Source organism: Engystomops pustulosus, chromosome 4, assembly GCF_040894005.1.
Source record: "Engystomops pustulosus chromosome 4, aEngPut4.maternal, whole genome shotgun sequence".
In the NCBI taxonomy this organism is placed as follows: Eukaryota; Metazoa; Chordata; class Amphibia; order Anura; family Leptodactylidae; genus Engystomops; species Engystomops pustulosus.
The window spans coordinates 207,820,167-207,845,527 of NC_092414.1; the positions used below are offsets into that span (position 1 = coordinate 207,820,167).

At 43.1% G+C, this 25,361-nt stretch overlaps 1 protein-coding gene across 7 annotated transcripts in view; it reads right to left on the reverse strand.

Moving 5' to 3' along the window:
- The window catches only part of LOC140128224 (A.superbus venom factor 1-like), a 224,420-nt gene that overhangs the window by 54,615 nt on the left and 144,444 nt on the right, over positions 1 to 25,361 (reverse strand). For 3 of the 7 annotated variants that reach the window (XM_072149767.1, XM_072149762.1, XM_072149769.1), the window contains exons 5-13: positions 24,382 to 24,476; positions 23,335 to 23,420; positions 20,599 to 20,686; positions 18,918 to 19,020; positions 18,667 to 18,787; positions 11,276 to 11,391; positions 9,348 to 9,494; positions 533 to 739; positions 174 to 365 (exon numbers count right to left, since the gene is read on the reverse strand). The exons of 2 other annotated variants lie outside the window; for them this stretch is intronic. In XM_072149767.1, the coding sequence (XP_072005868.1) occupies positions 174 to 365; positions 533 to 739; positions 9,348 to 9,494; positions 11,276 to 11,391; positions 18,667 to 18,787; positions 18,918 to 19,020; positions 20,599 to 20,686; positions 23,335 to 23,420; positions 24,382 to 24,476 (1,155 nt within the window). Of the gene's footprint in view, positions 1 to 173; positions 366 to 532; positions 740 to 9,347; positions 9,495 to 11,275; positions 11,392 to 18,666; positions 18,788 to 18,917; positions 19,040 to 20,598; positions 20,687 to 23,334; positions 23,421 to 24,381; positions 24,477 to 25,361 lie in introns of those variants that run through there. 2 more of the 7 variants (XM_072149763.1, XM_072149768.1) reach the window with 2 other exon arrangements.

Here is a 25,361-nt window from a genome sequence, read left to right on the forward strand (position 1 = left end):
TTCATTAGTGAAATGCAAATAAAATCGCTTTAAAAGGTTAAGGTGCTTTAAGTGTAATATTAAATTTTTGGACTATATGACTTTGAACTCCAATTTTTATCCATAAAAGATTGAAGATAATAATATGACATTTGTAATAAGTCTATTACTCTATTACACATTGGATTACTCACCGTTCCCATGCAGGAGTCTGTTACGTCTACCCTCATAGAGTCCGAGACAATCTCATTTCCGACAATGTAATATGCAATGATACGGAAGGATGGAATGAGATCTCCTGTGATGGGGAGAGACATGGTGACCAGAGACTGACCCGGCAGCCGAGGTTGTCTGCCCACCTTCACGATCCTGCCCTTGGTTGTGATCTAAATAGGAAGAAATAGGAGATGCTGTAGGAGATCAAATGTCTCAAGTCTAAATTCACCTTTAATCTTTCCCCTGGTGGAAATATTTATGTGTAAATAGATATTCATAAGATTTTACCCTATATTCAACAAATTGTATTTGTCGTGATAGTATAGCAATGTCTTACCAGGTAGGTGATGTGTTTTATCTGGTTCTGAACAGCCTTGTTGGTATAATGAATAATGAAATATACAGAAAGCGTGTCTCCTGGTCTGACGACTGAGTCATTTCTACTGCCGATGTAAAGGTAATTCCCGGTTGGCTGATAAGCATTGGCCGTCATTGATGCAGATGCTTGCCTGGAAGGGGGAAGTGCAGGATCTGATGTTCTCACCTGTAATTAGAAGAATTTAGAAAACAAGACAACAAGAAAAAACAAGAAAACAAGACATTTATGTAAATCCAATTTTGAGAAATAAGAGGTTTAAAGTTTTACTGCAAAACACAAAGTTACTTTTACAAAGTGAAGAGAATTCCGCCCTCCCTATTCCATTAGTTACAATAATGTTGTTTATTTCTTCATACTAAAATATAGACAAAGTTTTGTACAATCCCCAAAAAACACTACGTGTTTCGTAGTTTCTTTTTCAGTCCTTACTCATGACTGATACCAAGTTAAAAAAGAAATCGATGATGTGCATGGAACCTCACATAACTGGCACATGCACAGGGCCATAGAGTGCAAGGCAAATTACCATGGACCAAGTAATACTCGGTGAAGGTTTAACATCTTTAGGACACAAGAAAATTAAAGTACATGCAAGTATAAATACATGACATCTGATCTATTATTCAAACGTTTTGGCATTCTAATGTCAAGAGTTCATATCCAATAGATTTCGGGATTACGCAACTTGTGCATTCTATAACCCTTGTAACCATTTCATTGCCTGTCACTGTTAGGGAGATCGCCCCCATGTGTATTCAGAAAATGTTTAGACAGACCAGATTTGCTTTTTTCTGAAGGTTTTGAGCCATCTGTTATACGTTCCGCTATTCGCTGGTGACAGCTGGTGGCTTGTAAAATTGAATGGCCACTGACCACTTTGCAATATAGTTTAATATTAATGTTACCAGTGGAGTAGCCCCCCTCTAATATCACATCCAAATAAGAAATTTCTCTTTTGCTGACATAATAGGTGAACATCAAGTTACCATCATTATTATTGATGTATGTAATGAAATCGGCAACGTCCTTCTCCTGGCCTCGCCTTATGAGAAGGACGTCGTCGATGTACCTTCCATAAAAATAACTCTATTGTATCTAGTGGGGCATCATCACCAAGTTAAGGGATGTTAGCAAATGTGTAAAAGGATAAATACAAATTTTACAAAATATAGAAAATTGCAGTATTCACCACTCGCTCCTATCCCACTAAAAACAGTTTCCTCCATTTTGTAACTATTTAATGAAGTAAAATCATATTTATACCAAAATACTATAATGTAACATATTTTATCAAAATGGCAAAATACTTTTATGTAAACATCTACTTAGTAGACGCTATAGTGCTGGGCCCAGTTTCTCTATAGATAAAAATATTAAAATAATAAAATAAATAAACCTAAAGTCCACCAAGAATACTACAGTTTAATCCACTAAAATGTTGCCTACTTGATTTTGATTAAATCCATATTTAAAATCCATGTTTACAATCTATGTACAAAGCGCTAACCATATGGTATAGGCAGATCAAGTGGCAGAGAAAATCAAGTGGACAACAATTAAGTGGATTAAACTGTGGTATTCTTGGTGGACTTTAGGTTTATTTATTTTATTATTTTTATATTTTTATCTATAGAGATACTCTAAGTGCTTGGGCCCAGCACTATACTAATCACAGGTATCACATGTGTGTTTGCTACTAAGTAGATGTTTACATAAAAGTAATTTGAAGTTTTGATAAAATATGTTACATTTAGAGTATTTTGGTATAAATGTGATTTTACTTAATTAAATAAAGACGGACCCCTCTGGCCACTGTGACCTCTGGTGACCTCTCTGGATGTTACTATAGTCCCAGACTGCAATGATCGGCTGTGAGGTGTCTGTAATGAAGCTTTATTGATAATCCTTGGTCCCATTGCAGCAAAAAATGTTGAAACTCCAATTGACACTGAGGCAAAAAAAATTTTTGTCTGGATCTACAATTATAAAATATACAGTTTCAACTCACATACAAATTCAACTTAAGAACAAAGCTTCGGAACCTATCTTGTACTGCCTATAGTTACAAAATTGAGGAAACAGTTTCTATTGGGATAGGGGCGAGTGGTGCATACTGCAATTATGTATATTTTTTGTCATAAAATTAAATCTGCTGCTGAAAAGGATTTGCACTCGAATAGATATAATTCTGTTCCCACCATGAGACATTGATGTTGGATTAGAAGAAGGTAAGAAGCATGAGCCCGTCACCGCCCCCTTGTATCTGTAGATAGTAATTGTTATTGAACAATAAGAAATTGTTATTGAGTACAGTATGTGTAACTGAGTATATATTGTTGTAAATCCAATGTGTAATCCGTATATATTTCTGTATGTGATAGCCCAATGCCGAGAGTGCTTTGTCATGCTGTATATTAGTATACAAAGCTGATTTATCACCAGCTACCCATATACAATCTTCATACCAATTTAATTTAAACATGTTCTTTAAAACCTATTTTATGTCCTGTAGAAAACCTGGCGTCTCTTTGACTATGACCCTCTGAAGCCGTCAGCGTCCACTTACCTCTCCTGTCTCTGCTTCCAGGGCTGTGCGCGTGCGTCCCTGACTACTAGCATAGTACTAGGATAGCTAAGTGGACGCTGCGGGAGACCGAGGCACATAGAGGGCCACGGGTGAGCCCGAGACAATGGTCACGGGAACACCCGCGACAGTCCAATATATCTGAAGCACAATCCAATCCTTAAGAAGCAGAACGTATAACAGATGGCTCACCGGGGCCAGATGGCATACACCCCCGGGTTCTGCATGAACTATGTACGGTGATAGACAGACCGTTATTTTTAATATTTGAAGATTCACTGAGGACTGGTTATGTTCCACAGGACTGGCGCATAGCAAATGTGGTACCAATATACAAAAAAGGATCAAAAAACGATCCTGGAAACTACAGACCCGTGAGTCTAACTGTTGTGGTTGGGAAAATATTTGAGGGGTTTGTTAGAGATGCTATCCTGGAGTAGCTCACTGTGCATAACCTTACAACCCAGCGTCAGCATGGGTTTATGAGAGATCGGTCCTGTCAGACTAATCTGATTGGTTTCTACGAGGAGGTAAGTTCAAGAATGGACCTGGGGGACGCTGTGGATGTTGTATATCTGGTCTTTTCAAAGGCATTTGACACCGTGCCGCATAAAGGTTGGCATATAAAATGAGACTGCTGGGAATAGGAGAAAATCTGTGTATTTGGGTAAGTAATTGGCTTAGTGATAGAAAACAGAGGGTCGTCATTAATGGCACATTCTCAGATTGGGTTGACGTTACCAGTGGAGTGCCACAGGGGTCAGTATTGGGGCCACTTCTTTTTAATATTTTTATTAATGACCTTGTAGTGGGTTTACACAGTCAATTTTCAATATTTGCAGATGATACTAAGCTGTGTAAAGTAATAAATACTGAGGCCCATAGTTTAGCATTACAGAAGGATTTGTGGAAGCTTGAGGAGTGGGCAGAGAAATGGTTGATGAGGTTTAATGTAGATAAATGTAAAGTTATGCACTTGGGCCATGGAAACAAAAAGTATAATTAAGTTCTAAACAGTCAATTACTTGGTAAAACTGGAGCTGAAAAGGACTTGGGCGTATTGGTGGATGGTAAACTTAATTTTAGTGACCAGAGCCAGGCGGCTGCTAAAGCAAATGAAATTATGGGATGTATCAAGAGAGGAATAGATTCTCATAAAGACATAGGGGGTCATTTACTAAGGGCCCGATTCACGTTTTCCCGACGTGTTACCCGAATATTTCCGATTTGCAACGATTTTCCCTGTATTGCCCCGAGTTTTTGTCGCACGCAATCGGATTTTGGCGCATCGGCGCTGGCATGCACGCGGGGGGAAATCGGGAGGCGTGGCCGAACGAAAACCCAACGGATTCGGAAAAACCGCCGCATTTAAAAAACCGAAAGTCTCGCGGAGCTTGCACTTACCTTCATCCAGGATAGGCCGGTGTATTTGAGTGCGTTCCGATGCTCTTCAGCGCAGCAGCACCACCTGGTGGACGTCGGAGGAACTACCTTAATGAATCCCGGCCGGACCCGAATCCACCGCAGAGAACGCGCCGCTGGATCGCGAACGGACCGGGTAAGTAAATCTGCCCCATAGTTTTGCCCTTATACAAATCCCTGGTCAGACCACACATGGAATATTGTGTACAGTTTTGGGCACCAGTGTATAAAAGGACATAGTGGAGCTGGAACAGGTGCAGAGGAGAGCAACCAGGATTATTAGGGAATGGGGGGATTAGAATACAATGACAGATTACAAAACTTGGGATTATTCAGTTTAGAAAAAAGAGGACTGGGGGGAGACCTCATTACAATGTACAAATACCTGAACAGACAGTACAAGGATCTCTCCAAAGATCTTTTTATACCTAGGCCGGTGACCAGGACAAGGGGGCAGCCAAGAGGAGAGGAGGTTCTACCATCACCATAGACAGGGGACATCCTCTACACCTAGAGGAGAGGAGGCTCTACCATCACCATAGACAGGGGGCATCCTCTACACCTAGAAGAGAGGCTGTTCTACCATCACCATAGACAGGGGTCATTCTCTACACCTAGGGGAGAGACAGTTCTACCATCACTATAGACAGGGGGGATCCTCTACACCTAGAGAAGAGGTGGTTCTACCATTACCATAGACAGGGGGCATCCTCTACACCTAGAGGAAAGGAGGTTCTACCATCACCATAGACAGGGAACATCCTCTACACCTAGAGGAGAGGAGGTTCTACCATCACCATAGACAGGGGCATCCTCTACACCTAGGGGAGAGACTGTTCTACCATCACCATAGACAGGGGGGATCCTCTACACCTAGAGAAGAGGTGGTTCTACCATTACCATAGACAGGGGGCATCCTCTACACCTAGAGGAGAGGCAGTTCTACCATCACCATAGACAGGGAACATCCTCTACACCCAGAGGAGAGGAGGTTCTACAATCGCCATAGACAGGGGCATCCTCTACACCTAGGGGAGAGACAGTTCTACCATCACTATAGACAGGGGGGATCCTCTACACCTAAAGAAGAGGTGGTTCTACCATTACCATAGACAGGGGGCATCCTCTACACCTAGAGGAAAGGAGGTTCTACCATCACCATAGACAGGGGCATCCTCTACACCTAGAGGAGGTTCTACCATCACCATAGACACGGGCATCCTCTACACCCAGAGGAGAGGAGGTTCTACCATCACAAAAGACAGGGGCATCCTCTACACCTAGAGGAGAGGAGGTTCTACCATCACCATAGACAGGAGGCATCCTCTACACCTAGAGGAGAGGAGGTTCTACCATCACCATAGACAGGGGACATCCTCTACAACTAGAGGAGAGGCGGTTCTACCATCACCATAGACAGGGGGCATCCTCTATGCCTAGAGGAGAGGCGGTTCTACCATCACCATAGAAAGGGGCATCCTCTACACCTAGAGGAGAGGAGGTTCTACCATCACCATAGACAGGGGACATTCTCTACAACTAGAGGAGAGGCGGTTCTACCATCACCATAGACAGGGGGCATCCTCTACGCCTAGAGGAGAGGCGGTTCTACCATCACCATAGACAGGGGCATCCTCTACACCTAGAGGAGAGGAGGTTCTACCATCACCATAGACAGGGGACATCCTCTACACCTAGAGGAGAGGCGGTTCTACCATCACCATAGACAGGGGGCATCCTCTACACCTAGAGGAGAGGAGGTTCTACCATCACCATAGACAGGAGGCATCCTCTACACCTAGAAGAGAGGAGGTTCTACCATCACCATAGACAAGGGACATCCTCTACACCTAGAGGAGAGGTGGTTCTACCATCACCATAGACAGGGGGCATCCTCTACACCTAGAGGAGAGGAGGTTCTACGATCACCATAGAGGAGGGGCATCCTCTACACCTAGAGGAGAGGAGGTTCTACCATCACCATAGACAGGGGGCATCCTCTACACCTAGAGCAGAGGAGGTTCTACCATCACCATAGACAGGGGGCATCCTCTACACCTAGAGGAGAGGAGGTTCTACCATCACCATAGACAAAGGTTCTTTACTGTAAGAGCAGTGAGACTGTGGAACTCTCTGCCGCAGGAGGTTGTTATGGCGGACTCTATGTACATGTGCAGGAGAGGCCTGGATGCCTTTCTGGAGAGAAAAAATATCACAGGTTATGGGGATAAAACATTTATTTAATTCTTAAAGGTTGGACTTGATGGACTTGCGTCTTTTTCCAGCCTTATATACTATGATACTATGAAAACCTTCAGAAAAAAAGTAAATCTAGTCTGTCTAAACATTTTCTGAATACACATTGGGCAGATTTTTCTTCGCTAACAGTGGTAGGCATTGAAAGGTTTGGTTGGGCATTGAACTCCGACTAGAGGCAGGGATCGAACGCACAAGTTTCGTAATTGGGAAATCTATTGGATATTAACTCTTGACATTAGAATGCCAAAAGATTTGAATAATAGATCAGATGTCATGTATTTATACTAGCACAAACTTTAATTGCCTTGTGCCCTAAAGATGTTAAAGGGCATCTACCGATTTAATTAAATACTACTGGGCAGCACACTTACGGCGTATCCCAGCGTGGACGCAACTCTGGGCATATTCGAAGTGGATGGAAATTGAAAAACTATTGCTTGCACCGTATCACCCTACCTCATATTTATGGCCCCAGAGGCCCTCCTTGCCCCTGACCACAATGTTGGGCCCGATAGCTTTCACACTGAGTGTATGGAACACTTCTAAAGCTAAGTTCCCACTCAAATCAAAGACCTCCTCATTACAGTCCTTCCTCTATAGTCCAGAGACAGAAGATTTTATGGGAGGAAGGGATGTGAAACCATGGCATGAGAAAGGTCTGTTCCGTTTTGCGGAACAAGCGGACCGTCTAACTTTAAAAATCCTACCCTTTGATAGACTCAAAGAAAAGTTTGATATCCCGTCCTCCTCCTACTATCATTACCTGCAAATACGTCACTTTTTACCGTCAGCGAGTAAAACGGATATGGTATCCAAACCCACGGAATTTGAATACATTTGCAAAACACCAACCCACACGGCAGGACTAATTTCCGAAATATATCTACTTTTATTACACCCTTCCCACCTGTATATGGCTAAATGGGAGGACATAGTTGGGACCCCAATTACAATAGAAACCTGGCAGCGCATATGGCGATACGTGGTCCAGACATCCATGTGTACAGCTTTAAAGGAAAACTAATATAAACTGTTATTTCATTGGTATCACACCCCTGCCTTCTTGCATCAATTATTCCCGGATGTGACAGATCGGTGCTGGAGATGTGGTTTGGAGAGGGGAACCTTGTAACACATTGGGGGTCATTTACTTACCCGGTCCTTTCGCTATTCAGCGCACGTTCTCCGACGAGGATTTGGGTCTTCCGCTATTCACTAAGGTCATGCACCCAATGTCCACCAGGTGTCACTGCTGCACGAGGTCCGTCGGAGTTCACCAGTCTATCCTTGGTCCAAGTAAGTTCGTGTCAAGCGGCCCTTTTTTTTTTAAATAGCGCGATTTTTCCGAATCTCTCAGGTTTTCCGACGGCCACGCCCCCCGATTTCCGCCACATGCAACCCGGCGCCTATGCGACACAATCCGATCGCATGCACCAAAAACCCGGGGGAATTCAGCGCAAAACTGTAAAATTCGGGAAACCCAATGAAAATACGCAATTCGGACCCTTAGTGAATAACCCCCATTTTCTGGACTTGCACACTCATATAACCGTTCTGCAAGGATATGAGGAATTTAATTAAGGAAATTCTTGCTGTGGATATCCCCCTGAACCCGCTGTTCTACTTGCTAAATGTCACTGACTTCCCTATGGCTAAAGTAGCCAGGACGCTTAGTCTACACATCCTTACTGCAGATCGCTGCCTGATCGCACAACACTGGAAGAGGCAGACCCCCCCAACATATTCACTCTCACTAGCCCGGATAAGAGAAGTCCGGAGCATGGAGACGATGACTGCCTCCATAAACTACCAGGATCTTTTTGCCAAAGTATGGAACCCATGGGATATGTATTTTCTCTTTTTCCCCACTCCCAACCCCCTCCTAAGGCTACATTCACACTGCCGTATGGGGGACGTATATACGGCCGACGTATATACGGCCGATATACGTCCCCCATAGGCGGCAATGTGCGCACGGCGCCCTACGGGAGCGGTACGGTGCAGCACACGTGCGTCACCGTACCACTCCGTACCCCGGAAAAAGATAGGACATGTCCTATCTTTGTCCGTAGTACGGCGCCAGGCGCCATAACTTCCTATGGAGAGGGGCGGGGGTGAGTTGCGCTCACCTCCTCCTCCTCTCCCCGTACACTGCCGTTGCCCGCTACTGTACGGTACGGGCGGGCAACGGCAGTGTGAATATAGCCTTAGTGTGTGTGTCTTGTGCTTTATGTAATTTGGTTTGCGATACAGGTGATATGCTCGGGCGGATATCTGTATAATTATACAAATGTATGTCCTACATTTGATGTTAACCATGTTTGGGCCTGGTTTTGTGACTACTATATATCTTAAAATTGTATGTACCTTAAAAATATGGTAAAATAATAAAAATACAGTTAAATAAAAAAAATAAAATAAAATAAAAAAGGGCATCTACCAGCAGGACAAAGGATTGTAAACCAAGCACACTCAGCTTTATATATTAGATGATACAGAGATACTCACAGTAATGGTAAGGCTGTTTATATTGTTAACAGTGTTCAGTATCAGCTGCCACATTCCCTCCTCTCCTGTTATACCCCCCAGCCTTCCTAGTTCGGCCACCACCGGGACCCTCTCTGCTGGAGAGCCATCAGGGTTTGTCACATGTACCTTTAGAATAGAAAAAAATATTATAGAGATATAATCATGCAATGCTGTCACTGAACTCTGTATTAAACTACACCCACACCTAGGGCGGCCTTTGCTGTATTGCAATATCTGTTACCTGGAAAGATGTTAGTGTTAGACAGTGTTAGCCTTAACTTTGTGTTGAGTGATGTTAGGCCTAGAAAGTTTGTTGCAGGGGCGGAATACTAGATCTTGATAAATAGCTAATCCTCAGTTCTTTCACTGCTGGTTATACTTTCTCCTGGGACTATTTTTGTCTGTTTGTGTTTTACTGGAGACCCTCGTTCCAAAAGGAATGAATGAAAATTGTCATTTTGGTGTCTTTTGTAAACTTTCTGTAAACTTTTGTAAACTTTGCAGGCTTTTGAAAGCTTTTGCAAACTGTTGCAAACTTTGACAAACCTTTGGAAATGTTGCGGTTAGGTGGAGTTTGCTACTTCAGGTACATACAATGATATTCGAAATATTTGGTAAATAAGCTTTGAATATTAATTGCCATTGGTGTATAGTACCGCTTCTATGCCACTTATCAGACAATGGGGTCATTTACTAAGGGCCCGATTCGCGGTTTCCCGACGTGTTACCCGAATATTTCCGATTTGCGCCGATTGTACCTGAATTGCCCCGGGATTTTGGCGCACGCGATCGGATTGTGGCGCATCGGCGCTGGCATGCACGCGACGGAAATCGGGGGGCGTGGCCGAACGAAAACCCGACGTATTCGGAAAAACCGTCGCATTTAATAACCGAAAATGTGTAGCTTGGGAAGCGCTTACCTTCACCTGGTCCGGCTCGGTGTATTGCGGCGCGATCAGATGCATTTCAGCGCAGCAGCGCCACCTGGTGGACGGCGGAGGAACTGCCATCATAAATCCCGTCCGGACCCGAATCCTGTTCAGAGAACGCGCCGCTGGATCGCGAATGGGCCGGGTAAGTAAATCTGCCCCCAATGTTTCATTGCCAATTGTTTTTTAATCTTTGTGTCTTTTGGAGTCATTTACATATTGACCTCTGTATTTATATTGGTGGTGGAATTGTCACTACGCATGCCTGAAGAAGGGGCCACGCCCCGAAACGTCACATGATGTGCTGGATGCCGTCCTTCTTAATGGAGTAACTACATAGTGTGCTCAGCATTTCCCTGAAGTTCACGCCGGATTATATGGACTTACACACTTGGGTGATTACGTTTTGCCTAAAATGCTTGTAAGAATTGATATATTTTCGATAAAGAAAAATTGCTAAATAGCAAATAACAGCGTGGTGAGCGCTTCATTCATACTTTAAGGATTATTCAGGGTGCGGAGACCCAAAGAAATGCTCAGGGACTATTCCGATAAGATATTCTTTATGCGATTACTGAATCATAAACCCTGAACTTGTACCTGAGCCTGTATCCAGCCTGACCCCAAACTCTGAACTCTGATTCGGAGCTTGTAAGCTGTAATCGAGCCTATATTAAGCGTGTGCTGGTTCCCTGCCTAATCCGGAACCCCATACATTATATTGTTTTTCATCCGGAACCCCAACCTGATCTGGAACCCAAAACCTTGTATACTGCCTGATTAAGAACCCTGAACCCTAACCTGACCTCCCCCAAACTTGTATCTGAGCCTGTTCCCTTTACCCCGAGTGGAAAATGTTTTTATTGTTGATACCTTGGGCATCCTTTTCATTTAATGGCCAGGTTTGTACTAATGGGTCATCACACACATAGCTATTGAATACCTTAATAAATAGTATTTGTGAAAAGGGTCACTTACCAATAGTCTATAGGGCATTCCGGGCTTGAAATATCTGGAGGTTTTGGTAAAAAGTACATTATATGGTGATTTTACAATGTGAATGTTTTCCAGTTCACTTCCCACAACTTTCCTTCCTAAAAGAGCAGAAATCCATGTGGTGATTACAACTGAAAGAGTAAAACTTCATTTATAGAAACACACGGAACAGAAAACAGGTAGAAACGATAAGCAATTAGCAACAATCTCTATAAAGGAGCGGTTCTATAGGTGGTTACCACAGACAATTTTTCGGGCTGTTTTGGTCCCTTTTGTGTTTTTTGTTTTGTCTCATCCCTAGAGAAAGCATAATATAGTGTCTACAACCCCCAGCTCAGGTAATGCAGTTTATCCAGGAGTTTTGGCAAGAAGGTTAGCCCAGCTGCTGGACTGCTACCTCCTCCTTATGCAAGCAGCAGTGTCAGAGCCCTACTCGGACTCTAAGCATAAAAGAGACTTGTGGATTTCGAGACCTCATAATATCCTCTTGGAGTCTGTTTCTTACAGTTTGAGTAGACACATGGATATTAGTGGCCACTGGAGTAGCTACTGAGGAAGGAGGCGAGAAGAGGCTCGGAAACTGGTCTAGCCAGTATATGATTACTGTTGTGGACAAAAAGACGAGCAACGCAAATATTGTTTTCCTTTCTGAAGCTTGTGCATTGCAGTACTTACCAGCCGACCACACCAGGAACCCGCTGTGCTCAGTTTACAATTGCGGCTCGGACCAGCTGATCACGTCGGAGACAAGCACACGCGCACAAGACTCTAAGGAGGGTTGAAGTAAGACGCGCTGATTCCATGCGCTGTGACCTAAACGCACCTACACGGCCTGAATAAACCTGAATGCAGCCGAAGGTCAAAAAAAGCGAGTCTCCATAAACATAGTAAACAATACTACATACCTGTCTCTGTAACTAGATGCATAGTATTCCAATCTGACTACAACCAATTTTGCTGCAAAGACATTGGGGCACATTCACTTACCCAGTCCTGTCGCGATCCCCGCTGTGCGTTGTCCGATGATCATGGCCTCTGGCGCGATTCACTAAGATCGTGCGCCCGATGTCCTGCTTGTGTCGCTTCCCCGCTCAGATTCACCATCTTCCCGGTGCATGTAAGTGCTTGGGCTTGCGACACAAATTTAAATGTTAAATCCCGCGTTCAGTCCGAATCCGTCGGATCTTCTGACGGGCCGCCCCCGATTTGTGTTGCATGAAAGCCGGCGCCAAAATCCAATTGCGTGCACCATAATACTCTTTTAAATGCGACACAAATTGGTAATATTCAATGTTTGTGCGGTCTGCGGACCCTTAGTAAATGAGCCCCATTGACCAACAAGCAAAATTAACAAAACCTGAGTGAATGACAGATAATTACTAGAGATGAGCGAGCACTAAAATGCTCGGGTGCTCGTTATTCGAGACAAACTTTTCCCGATGCTCGAGTGCTTGTCTCGAGTAACGATCCCCATTGAAGTCAATGAGAGACTCGAGCATTTTTCACTGAAAGAACAGATTGAAAGAAGAACACTGAAGAAGAACACATTGCAGATGTTTTCACTGAAAGAACACATTGAAAGAACACATTGCAGATGTTCGCGTACATCTGCTAAATTATCGGAAGACACGCTTGCAGAACGGTGTTCTTCACAATAGTATGTGAAGAACAATATGTGTGAAGAACACATTGCAGATGTTTCCATACATATGCAATGTGTTCTTCACACATATTGTTCTGCACGCGTGTCTTCGGATAAGTTAGCAGAGGTACGCGAACATCTGCAATGTGTTCTTCACTGTGTTCTTTCAATGTGTTCTTCACTTAAATGATCCTGTGTTCACTATTTTCATTGTGTTCTTCACTGTTCTTCACTGTGTTTTTTAAGTAAATGCTCGATCTCGAGCAGGGGAAATACTCGTCCGAGCAACGAGCCGTTCCGAGTATGCTAATACTCGAACGGGCTTCAAGCTCAGATGAGTATAATCGCTCATCTCTAATAATTACCAGCAGTCACCACACCTATGAAATGTGTTTGGTGGAATCAAGCAATATAAAACCTCAGGTTATTAAACTGACTATATGACGTAATAGAAACAGTCAGACTGTATACGTGATACAACAAAGCATTATACAATACAGCATTATATTTGATTCACAGCAACCCAACTTTTATGTCGTTCCTAGAAATTCCACACTAAAAGTGATTACCTTACAAGTGACATTTTATATATAGTTTTTAAATCTTTTGGAGAGTGTTGGCATTTGGGCCCTATAGTGCCACCTCTCCATCTTGCCCAGCCTGAGATCTTATTGATATATTTACTTGTCTTGTATTGGATGTTGTATTTTACATTGTGTTTATTTTAGAATTATATAAATAACTGTTGTACGTCTATTGTGATCTATTGCGATTCATACATATAAGTATTACATTGTAATCTATTGTAATTCATAGCATTAGATTATATACATTATTTAGTTGCAGGCATTACAAAGCCAAACAATGTAAAAAGTTTCTATCATTACTCAGTTATTATATTATTTTAGATATAATAAACATTTTTGGGGAATAGTGAGAGTTAGTGCTCTGTACCCATTTTAGAGTTGCGAAGGCCATTACTCATTCTGTTAAAAAATTTGATTTATGTTTTAAATCTCATCACCAGGAAAAGATTGAACTGTTTATCCTGGATAATCTACCTGCCAGTAAAGTATTGGAACTGCCTGGGCTCAGGAGACATAATCCTGTCATTGACCGTCCCAAAAATGTTATTTTGTCCTGGGGTAAAGAATGTAATGAAAATTGTCATAAAACCTTGCCGCATCATCGGGAGTATGACTGTTCAATCATATTTGTCCCTGGGGAATCCGTGCCCAAGAGTTGCCTCTTTAACCTGTCTATTCCTGAATATGAGCCATTAAAAAAGTATTTTAATAAGTTTGTAGGCAGGTCACATTAGACCCTCAAAATCTCCTGTGGCAGCAAGGTTTTTCTTTGTAAAGAAAATGAACGGAGGCCACGTCTATGTTTGGATTTATGGGAAATCAATAAGATTACTGTTAGGAACCCCAACCCTTTGCCTTTGATTCCGGACCTATTTAACCTTAATCAGGTAATTTGACAGGGGCCTACAATCTTCTGAGGGTCAAGGCAGGAGACAAATGGAAAACCACATTCAATACCCCTGAGGAGCATTTTGAGTATCTTGTCATGCTATTCGGTCTTACAAATGCCCCAGCTTTTTTCCAAAATTTCATCAATAATGTTTTGGGTCTGGTTCTTGGTACAGGTGTTCTGGTTTATCTTGTTGATATTTTGATTTACTCCAAGGACATCTCATCTCATTGGACAAAGGTAAGAGAGGTCTTACAGATCCTTCTATGCCAAGCCAGGGAAATGTTTGCAGTTCAAGGATTGCCATTTTTGGGTTATATTTTGTCTTATGAGGGGTTCAAGATGGACAAAGCTGTGTTGGAATGGCCAAGGCCTTAGACCTTGAGATCATTACAGAGGTTTCTGGGCTTCACCAATTATTATAGAAAATTCATCTAGGATTTTTCTGTGCTTGCTAAACCTGTAACTGATTTGACTAAGAAGGGAGCTGATGTCAAGCAGAGGCCTTTGAATGCAGCGGAGGCTTTTGAAACTCTCAAAATTAGGTTTAGCTCGGCTCCAGTGTTCATCCAACCAGATGAGGATTTACCCTTTATTGTTGAGGTTGATGCTTCATCTGTGGGAGTGGGTGTCACAAGAGAAGCAATAGATGCTGTCACAAGAGAAGCAATAGAAGAAGCAACTTCATCCGTGTGCCTTCTTCTCAAAGAAGTTTTGTCCGTCTGAATACAGCTATGACAATGGTAATGTTGTTAGCTATCAAATTGGCCTTGCAGCACTGGTGTCATTTTATGATGCTAGACAGGCCTGGTTGGCTTTGTTCTTTGCCCGAGTTAATTTTTCGGTGACCTGTGTTCCCAGCACCAAAAATGTCAGGGCGGATGCTCTGCCTAGAAGTGTAATTCCCAATTATGAATTTGAGAAACCTGTACTTGTGCTGAAAAGGGGAATTGTGATGGTAGCCCTGGATACTAAGCTGGAGAGTCTGACTCTGAAGGCTCAGGAAAGTGACCCTAGGGGAACACCCCGGGGTAAATAGTTTGTTCCGACAGCCCTGCGGTGTCAGCTGTTACAAGAATGTCATGCTCCAGATTGGCCGGCCATCCTTGGATTGCAGAAACTAAGAGGTTGTTTTTTAGGAATTTCTGGTGGGTGTAGAACGGAGGTGGTGGTGCATGTTGCTAAATCTGCAGTCTGTGCCAGATGTAAGGCCTCTCATGCTCAGACGGCAGGGTTACTGCACCCATTTGGGCATGGACTTCATAATGGATGTTCCATGATCGGAAGTTAACAACATAATTTTGGTCATTGTTGATCAATTTAGCAAAATGTGTCACCTGACTCCTTTTCCTAAGTTGCCCACAGTAAAAAATCTTGGCTAAGGATTTTGTTAAAAATGTGGTTCGTCTGCAGAGACGGCAAGTGCCGGGGCTCACAGCTGTTGGAGGGGGGCCCACATAAGGCTGTACATAAAGGATCCATGAGGGTGCGAGGGGCTGTATCTAATAAATCCATAGGGTGTGAGGGGGGCTTATATAAAATATCCATGAGGGGCTGTTTGGAATATTTTAGGGAACAGGAGACTGTTTTAGTTTTTGAATTTTTAATGCCACCATGTGAGTTTACTGCAAAGGGGCCTTGTGAGACTCTGTCTACCAGGGGCCTACTGAAACTTGGAGCTGACCCTGCTCATCTGCATGGTGCTCCAGAGGACAGTGTCTCCGACAGGTGTTCCCAGTTTGTAGCTAGCTTCTGGAGGGAACCACGCCGAGTCCAACGGACAGACTGAAAGGAAAAATCAAGATGTTGAACAGTTCTTTCATTGTTCACGGAAAACTAAAATGGTTGACATTAAAAAGGAGAAACATTGACCTTGTGGTAGGTGACCATGTGTGGCTCCTGACATAAAATTTGAAGTTGAAGTTGAAAGGTTTGGGTCCTCTTTCGGTGATAGAACTTATTAATGATGTTTTGGTCAGATTGGACATTCCTCCCTCGTGGAAAATAAACTTGGTGTTTAATGCCTCCCTTTTGAAGAAGCTGAGTTCAGCTGAGGCTACTCCTGTGGTTGTGCCTCCCCTGGATTATGATAGAGAGTACGAGGTCTCCTGGATTCTAGACTCACGATATTTGAGGGGGACACTTCAGTATTTGGGACTGGCAGGCCTATGGCATGGAGGATAACTCCTGGGTCTGGGCCTCCGAGGTGTCTGCGCCCAGATTGGCGGTTGCTTTCCACCAAAGGTATCCTGATAGGCCTCGTCCTGGGAATCTGGTGGATTACCGTTGAAGGGGGGGGGGGGGTACTATGTGGTCTGATTATTTGATACATGTCCTTTTGTTATTGGGGTTTCTACATTTTGAATGGTGTGTTTAAGTGTCCGTTGCGTTAATTTGGATTATGTTATCAGGACTGGCCAGGCTCAATTAAGGCTGTTTTTGGCATTTGGAATTTGTTAGGTATTATCTGATCTGTAGCTTATTTCTGGCTCCGTTCTTTGGAACATCTATACTTTCTATTATTATTTTTCTGAAGTTTGTCCGCTCTCCTGTTCACTCACCAATTTCCTGTCTTTTCCCCATTGTCTGTGTTGATGTATTGTAAGTGCCTTGTGGACCTGCTCTGGTTGTTAGTCGCTATTCCTGTCCTCCCTATTGCCCTCCTTCCTGTATTAAGTCTCGGTTGGGAGTTTGTGTACATGCTGTTTGTCAAGTTTTATTTGCAGTAATCTTTTCGTTAGGGGGGCCCAAATTTAGTACACAAGACCCTAGTATCCTTTAGTTCTTTACCCTACTTCCTGGCTAGGTCTTAGTGTCTAGAGATAAAGAAGTTGTTGGGTCCGGAACTAGCCTGGGGAAGCTGACCATCACCCGCAGGCAGGGACTAGCTTAGACATTAGAGTAATGGACAGTTTACCTTTCCCGTTTCCCTAGTTCTTGCTGCTCTCTCTCCAGGGTTTCCTGCTTCGTAATAAACCTTGACAGTAATACAAATACATGGAGGCCACACATATTACTGAGCTGAGCTTCCTCAGGAGAATGCCCAGGTGATGTAGAAAGGTGATGCGCGTATGTGGAGGCCACACACTACAGAACCTCATCAGAAGAATGCCCAGGTTTTGTAAGGGGTCATACAGGTACGTGGAGGCCACACACACTACTAAGCCTCATCAGGAGCATGCCCAGGTGTTGTAGGGAGGCCATACAGGTATGTGAAGGCCACACACTACTGAGCCTCATCAGAAGCATGCCCAGGTGTTGTAGGAAGGTCATACAGGTACGTGGAGGCAACACACAATACTGAGCCTCATCAGGAGCATGCCCAGGTGTTGTAGGGAGATGATGCAGGTACGTGGAGGTCACACACACTATTTATTTGTCTTGAGGCATTTCCAGTGAAGCTGAATCAGCCTGAAATTTGATTTGTCACTTTGATTTTGAGTACATTTTTAAATCCAGTCCTTCATGGGATATTATTTTTGATTTTCATTGATCATTTATTTGATAATTTTTAGTTTTTCAAGAAGAAATTAAGGTTTATAAATGCAATTTACACATAAAAAGTGCAAAATATTGCACTAGGGGTGCAGGAATAGAAAAATGGGGCACATTTACTTACCTGTCCCTCGCGTTCCCCGAAAGTGCATTGTCCGACCGGAATGCACATCTTCCGCGATTCACTAAGATCGTGCGCCCGATGTCCTGCATGTGTCGCTTCCCCCTCAGGTCTGAGTTCACCTTCTTCTTCCTGGTGCATGTAAGTGCTTGATCTTGCGACACAATTTGAATCTTAAATCCTGCGCTCAGTCCAAATCAGTCGGATCGTCTGACGTCCCACCCCCCGATTTCTGCTGCATGAAAGCAGCGCAGCTGTGCCAAAATCCAATTGCATGCAACACAATCCCACGCAAAATACCTGTCAAAGCTGTGCAGATCCCGATCCCTTAGTAAATAAGCCCCAATTTATTTACTAAGGTTCCTCAGCCGCACTTTCGTCAGATTTTGGGATTGGGGGTGGGACTGATTTGGACTGAGCGCGGGATTCAAGATTCAATTTGTGTCACAAGATCAAGCACTTACATGCACCAGGAAGAAGGTGAACTCTGGAGGACCTGAGTGGGGAAGCGAGACATGCAGGATATCGGGCTCACAGATACAGACAATGCACTTTTGGTGAACTGCTCCGGACGGGTAAGTAAATGTGCCACAATGTGTTTTCGCTTGAGTTCAAAACTATTCAGATTACAAAACTCACCAGAATCAGTGATGATAGTCACGGACATGTATAAGGTGTACTGCAACAAGTCATCAGGATTCGGGAAGCTCTTAACAAGATCTTCTCTCTTCAGTACAGCTTGTCCTTCTCCCTCACTAATCTAATGGACACAATAGAATTGACAGAAAAGAAGACAAAAATTATTCAACTATTTTTACATTTAAAAATAAAGACTTCAGAAGATTAAGAAAATGTGTTCTTTGTGATATTTACAGGTATGATATTCTTACCGGAATGCGTCTCTGGGTGTCTGGTAGACTGGTCCTTGTACCATCCTTCTTCACCCCAAATAACACAAAGGCCATGCCATCTACAGGCTTCCCATACAGGAACCTGGTATTCAACAGAAAAACTGAAAAACCTGATTTATGTCATCACAGTCCTGTCCATGTCACCATACAGGCTCCTCTGATATCACATGAGTAGACGCTACTGTATATACAGAACAGAAAGCTGCACACAAGTTTTTACCAAGCCACATTCAGAGAGAAAACTCTGTAGGATTCACTGTTGATTTTCATACAGAAAAGAGGCAAAGAGATTATTACCTCTTTGTCTAGTAATCACTTATTGATTAACTTGGAGGCATATAATTTAACCACTTAAGGTGGAGCAACATACGTACATGTATATGCAGCGCCTATTGAGAGGCCTCACAGGTTGTGTTAAGTGGACCTGAAAGTTTGGGTTGTACTAAAGTTTGAGGGTTTAGCTCAATTCCACACTGCACTTGCTAGCAACTATCATGGATGCTGCTAAGAGAATTGTGGGCGTTGCCTAGACAAATATGGTGGCAAGCAGCTCCCCACAATTTAGTGCTGGTGCAGCCACAGTAGTTTGCATGGTGACTTTGCCAGTGGAATTTAGACAGTTAGCACCCATAATCGGTGCCAGCATCGATCGTGGATGTTACTAGTTCGGATGTGGGTTTGGTACTTGGGTACCGAACAGAATTTTATCTGCTCCACACGTCACTACTCATGGCTGAGTCCTGTCCAAACACAGTTGGTGTCTGCAGTATTATATTGCAAGATATAGAAGATATAATCACCTTTTAAGTGTCATTGCCAAACCTGACCCTGACATTTTAAAAGAGGCAGTGCATAGAAGTCCCTATCTGTGATGTCATTAGGGGTTGGTGATTGGATACTGGGAAAACTGCTATATTAGGAGAAGCACCCATCAGTAGTTGATTATAGTATAGGAGGTTTGGGCAGTAACCCAGGGTTCAAGCCTGCTAGGGGACCCATGGACACTCAAACCACCCACTAAATTTTATACTGAAAAGTGCCTTCACCCAGGAACTGCTTGTACATCTCTTCCTGCTTTCAATATGCAAGAGCCGTTCCAGGAACTTTAAAGGATCTCCAAAGGTCCTGAAACAGCACATTGAAAGCAAACAGAAGCGGCACATCCTCCATTCCCCAAGAAGCTGATTCTAGTAGCAGATGTAGGAAGTGATTCCAGCCTTGTAGGGACTATAAGGGCCAATGGCTGTATTATTCCCATGTCATTTAGCAATCACCATTACACCCTATTGTTCAATTTCAGTATATTGTATGTACAATTAGATCCTATAGTGTTCAAGAAGCCTTGCAAATAGTGTCAAAATTGTTAGGACCGCAGAATCATCCAATCATTGTGTATTAAAAACACTCAGTTCAAGCATCATAGATGGTAAAGATCCATTGCATTGTCCAGGCCAGGAGAGGAGGGCAATGGCCTCCTGTCTGGGTAATTGCTGCTTGGCTCCATATTACTGGATTTACTGTAACTTTTCACAGATTGTTTGTATATTGCATAAACTTTTATTGGTGACTGAAGGACTTTCATTTTCCTATTAGCTCAGAATTACTGTTTTCTGTTTTTCTCTTGACATTTTATAAAATGAAGTCCTGATCATGTACTTACTGCGCTTTAATGTCCACAATAAATTCAGGATCATCAAAATAATAAAATTTCTTCTGCGGAATCAGTTGAATCTCCATTGTGGGAAGCACTATACGGGAAAGAGTAGAAATGTTGTAAATACTTGCTGTATATCTGAAACTATATCCAAATGTTACCAGGGTAAATGTGTGACCATAATAGGATCCCATGTATCATGCTTACCGTGGTAAGCTTTCCTCACCAGGAGCCGCTGGTCAAGTGCCCTATCGATGGGAGGACTCAGGACTTTGACTTCCCCTATCCTGAGGGCTTCCGGCGGATGAAGGGATTCATGTAGTTGGCGGATGTTACGATGTGCCAAGGACATCTGCACTACACTCCAGCCACCGATATGGGAGACCCTAATATGGAAGACCCTAGTATGGCCTTAGAATTACCCCGGTAAACCTTTGTTTTAGTGGCCAACCCCTTTACAGGCCAAGAATGGTGTTACCCATTAGCTTTCGGTGCACACCCTGGACTGGTGAAGTATGTAACTTCAGTTTTAGTCGCTATCCCATCTATATCCCTGTATTTTACATTATTCATCAGTTTTCCCCTCTGTTTGGGTAATGATTGGGTCAGCGGCATACGGTAACTAGGAGAGGCAGGACCATATAGCAGGCTTCTAAATGGGGCCCCCCATCCCGCTTAAAAAATATACATATTACACTTGTATATACACACACATTTATATACCTGTCTACTTAAACATACAGTTCTTCACTCACACACACATACAGAGCTCATACACATCATATACACACACATACCATGCCATATACTGACTTATAGCATATTCATACACACACAGTATATATACACCAAACACACATAATGGGGGAGATTCAGAAGGATCAGAAGTGTCCGAGGTAATGAAACCATGGAAACCAATCCCAGATCATCTGCAATTTAATAAACAGCTGTGGGGAAATAAAAGCTGAGCTCTGATTGGTTGCCATGGGCAACTAGAACAGTTCTGCTCTAAGAGACTGCTGATAAATCTGCCTCAAAATTTTAAACAGTGTATACACATCAAAGATACACACACATATACTGCATATATACACTCACCGGCCACTTTATTAGGTACACCTGTCCAACTGCTCGTTAACACTTAATTTCTAATCAGCCAATCACATGGCGACAACTCAGTGCATTTAGGCATGTAGACATGGTCAAGACAATCTCCTGCAGTTCAAACCGAGCATCAGTATGGGGAAGAAAGGTGATTTGAGGCCTTTGAACGTGGCATGGTTGTTGGTGCCAGAAGGGCTGGTCTGAGTATTTCAGAAACTGCTGATCTACTGGGATTTTCACGTACAACCATCTCTAGGGTTTACAGAGAATGGTCCGAAAAAGAAAAAACATCCAGTGAGCGGCAGTTCTGTGGGCGGAAATGCCTTGTTGATGCCAGAGGTCAGAGGAGAATGGGCAGACTGGTTCGAGCTGATAGAAAGGCAACAGTGACTCAAATCACCACCCGTTACAACCAAGGTAGGTAGAAGAGCATCTCTGAATGCACAGTACGTCAAACTTTGAGGCAGATGGGCTACAGCAGCAGAAGACCACACCGGGTGCCACTCCTTTCAGCTAAGAACAGGAAACTGAGGCTACAATTTGCACAAGCTCATCGAAATTGGACAGTAGAAGATTGGAAGAACGTTGCCTGGTCTGATGAGTCTTGATTTCTGCTGCGACATTCGGATGGTAGGGTCAGAATTTGGCGTCAACAACATGAAAGCATGGATCCATCCTGCCTTGTATTAACGGTTCAGGCTGGTGGTGGTGGTGTCATGGTGTGGGGAATATTTTCTTGGCACTCTTTGGGCCCCTTGGTACCAATTGAGCATCGTTGCAACGCCACAGCCTACCTGAGTATTGCTGCTGACCATGTCCATCCCTTTATGAGCACAATGTACCCTGTAACATCTGATGGCTACTTTCAGCAGGATAATGCGCCATGTCATAAAGCTGGAATCATCTCAGACTGGTTTCTTGAACATGACAATGAGTTCACTGTACACAAATGGCCTCCACAGTCACCAGATCTCAATCCAATAGAGCATCTTTGGGATGTGGTGGAACGGGAGATTCGCATCATGGATGTGCAGCCGACAAATCTGCGGCAACTTTGTGATGCCATCATATCAATAAGGACCAAAATCTCCGAGGAGCTTCCAGCACCTTGTTGTATCTATGCCACGAAGAATTGAGGTAGTTCTGAAGGCAAAAGGGGGTCCAACCCGTTACTAGCATGGTGTGCCTAATAAAGTGGCCGGTGAGTATACATCAGACATATGTAATATGCATATTATTCTGTACAATGTGTAGCATAACATGGGGGCATCATGGGGCACATCCTCCATTCTTTAGTGTTAGGTCGGATGATGGGGCCCCCTGACACTGCGGGTCCCATAGGCGGCTCTGGCTGTCACCCCTGTAGTTACGCCCTTGGCGTGGGTTCTCCTGTGTCTGTAGGGAGAATTCTGTCCTACATCTCTTCTTTCCACAGAACTCCTTTTATGTTACCTGACGACTCTCTGAGCTTCTGTCCGTCTTGCTAGCAATTTGGAAGTTGGACGAGATTTCAGAGTTAAAAGTTATTATAGAGTTTCTCATATTTACTTTTATTCTTATTTTATTTAACATTTATTTTTTACGTTAGTAATCATTAGTAATATTACCGTTCCATGTCTAGTAGTGATAGCCTCTTACCATATTCTTTCACCTCAAAGTTTGTGGAGTATAGATGCAGGGGAGAACCTTCATATCTCACTGACATGGTCCATACACCCGGACTGCTGGGACAGACAAACATGTTATATCATAGGGTAGGTATTACATGATTCATAAAGAATCTCTCCAATAATATATTTTTGACAAACGCCATGTTGAACAACTTTAAACAACTCTAAGAATTTGTTGAGACAAGTTGGATACAGAAACAATTTGCTGGGGGGGGGGAGTTCGACTACTACTCAGCAGACCACCCAACAGACTCTTCCAAAATCTGCGGCTCCCTCCTCACAACCCCCTGCTCTCTATGTAGTTGCACCTATAACCTCCACGTGGTGACAGCTAAAAGGCTAGTCACTTTATAGACCTTGCATATACAGACTGTGCAGAACTATGTGATTATGTTGAATTCTCATTGGATTCCCCGTTAAGCTCCTTCATAAGAGAACATAAGGCATTATGGGAAATGAGGGCAGAATGCAGTAGACTCAATTTTAAGGCAAAGAAAGGAAGAAGTTAAAATCTGCCCACTTTTCTGCTGCGGAGGAAGATTTTGGACGAGTAGCTTCAGAACAGAACAAAGGACACAACTCCGGGAATTAAAAGCAATGCAATATGGTGATTATATGTTTCTTTTGAATGGGCAAATAAAATATAATAATTTGATATGTGTGATAAAATCACTTGCATGTCTTTGCCTTAGCCTAGATTGCCACGACCAACAAGACTCAGAAGACTAAACGCAATAAGTTGTATTTAACATGAATAAGAGCGCTCATCTCGCCTGAAATGTGCAAATGTCATATAGTACCTAATCCAGATTACCTTGGGGGTCATTTCAGAATTCAAAATAAACAGATTAATAGATTATTTTAAAGCAGATCTGAAGAATCAAAGTCCTGTTTCCAGAGGGAATAGGGTCATCGCCCTAGGGGCCCATCTACTGAGTAGAGAACTGCCTGATTTATACTCTGACGTATTGAATAAATTGAACCAAATAAGATATTCCAGTAGGTTTCTTTTTACCTCACTATTTCGGGGAGTCTGTAGGATAAGCTAATGATACCGGAGTTTCCATAAGTTCTGTATCTCTGCCTCCCAACAATGACATTATCGGGGCTCTGTACAGAGAAAAGTAAAAGAAGATGATACAATAATATAATGAGTATAATTTCATCATCTGGGAACATCTACCTCATAAAAAGGATTAAAATTGTAAAATTGGAGCAATGATACAACTATTGCACTACAGGCTGGGGTCATATTTGTGGTGAAACATATTATAGGTCATTACACTGCAGGTGACCTCAGTCAGGCCTGGATTGTATACTACACAATGGGTGCCAAGAGTCCTTTCAGGCAAGAGTACATGCTTGGTCTTGTTCTTTAAAAAAAATAATTTTGATCCCAGACTTGTAGGGTCTGTAATATTCAGGGCCCATGATGGTCTTACTCTGCCCTTGCCTGTAAGTTATGTTAATTTCTAAAGGCATGTGTAATAAGGACATAGGGACAGACGATCAACAAAATAATGAATCCCCCAACAACCCTGCCTACAACCCTCGGAAAAACGACACAAATGTAAAGTCAACAACCCAGGTCACAACAGAGAAAGCAAATCAGGCAATAAAATCACAGATACAAGAAATAGTGAAGAACAAGAACCAAAAGTCTGGAAGCAGAAGAACTTCTAGAACACTAGAGCTAGCAAAGAGACTGTAACCAGCAATGTCTTGTGAAAGGAGCAGAGCTCTGAGAGGAAGGGCAAGTTAACATTTCAGGTCCAGCACAAAGTCTGCAGAGAGCGGGCGTGACAGCTTTAATCAGTGGCCCAGCACTAGAGCACTGTTCAGACTGCCAGCGGAAGAGAAGCAGGTAGAATTCAGCGTCTTTGCAGCCTGACAGTAAAAACTAAAGAAGGTGTTGACACATGTAACAGCATGACATATTTGTCCTAAAATATCCATATAACTTCTGTGTTGGCAAGAAGGTGCCGTGGAGGATGT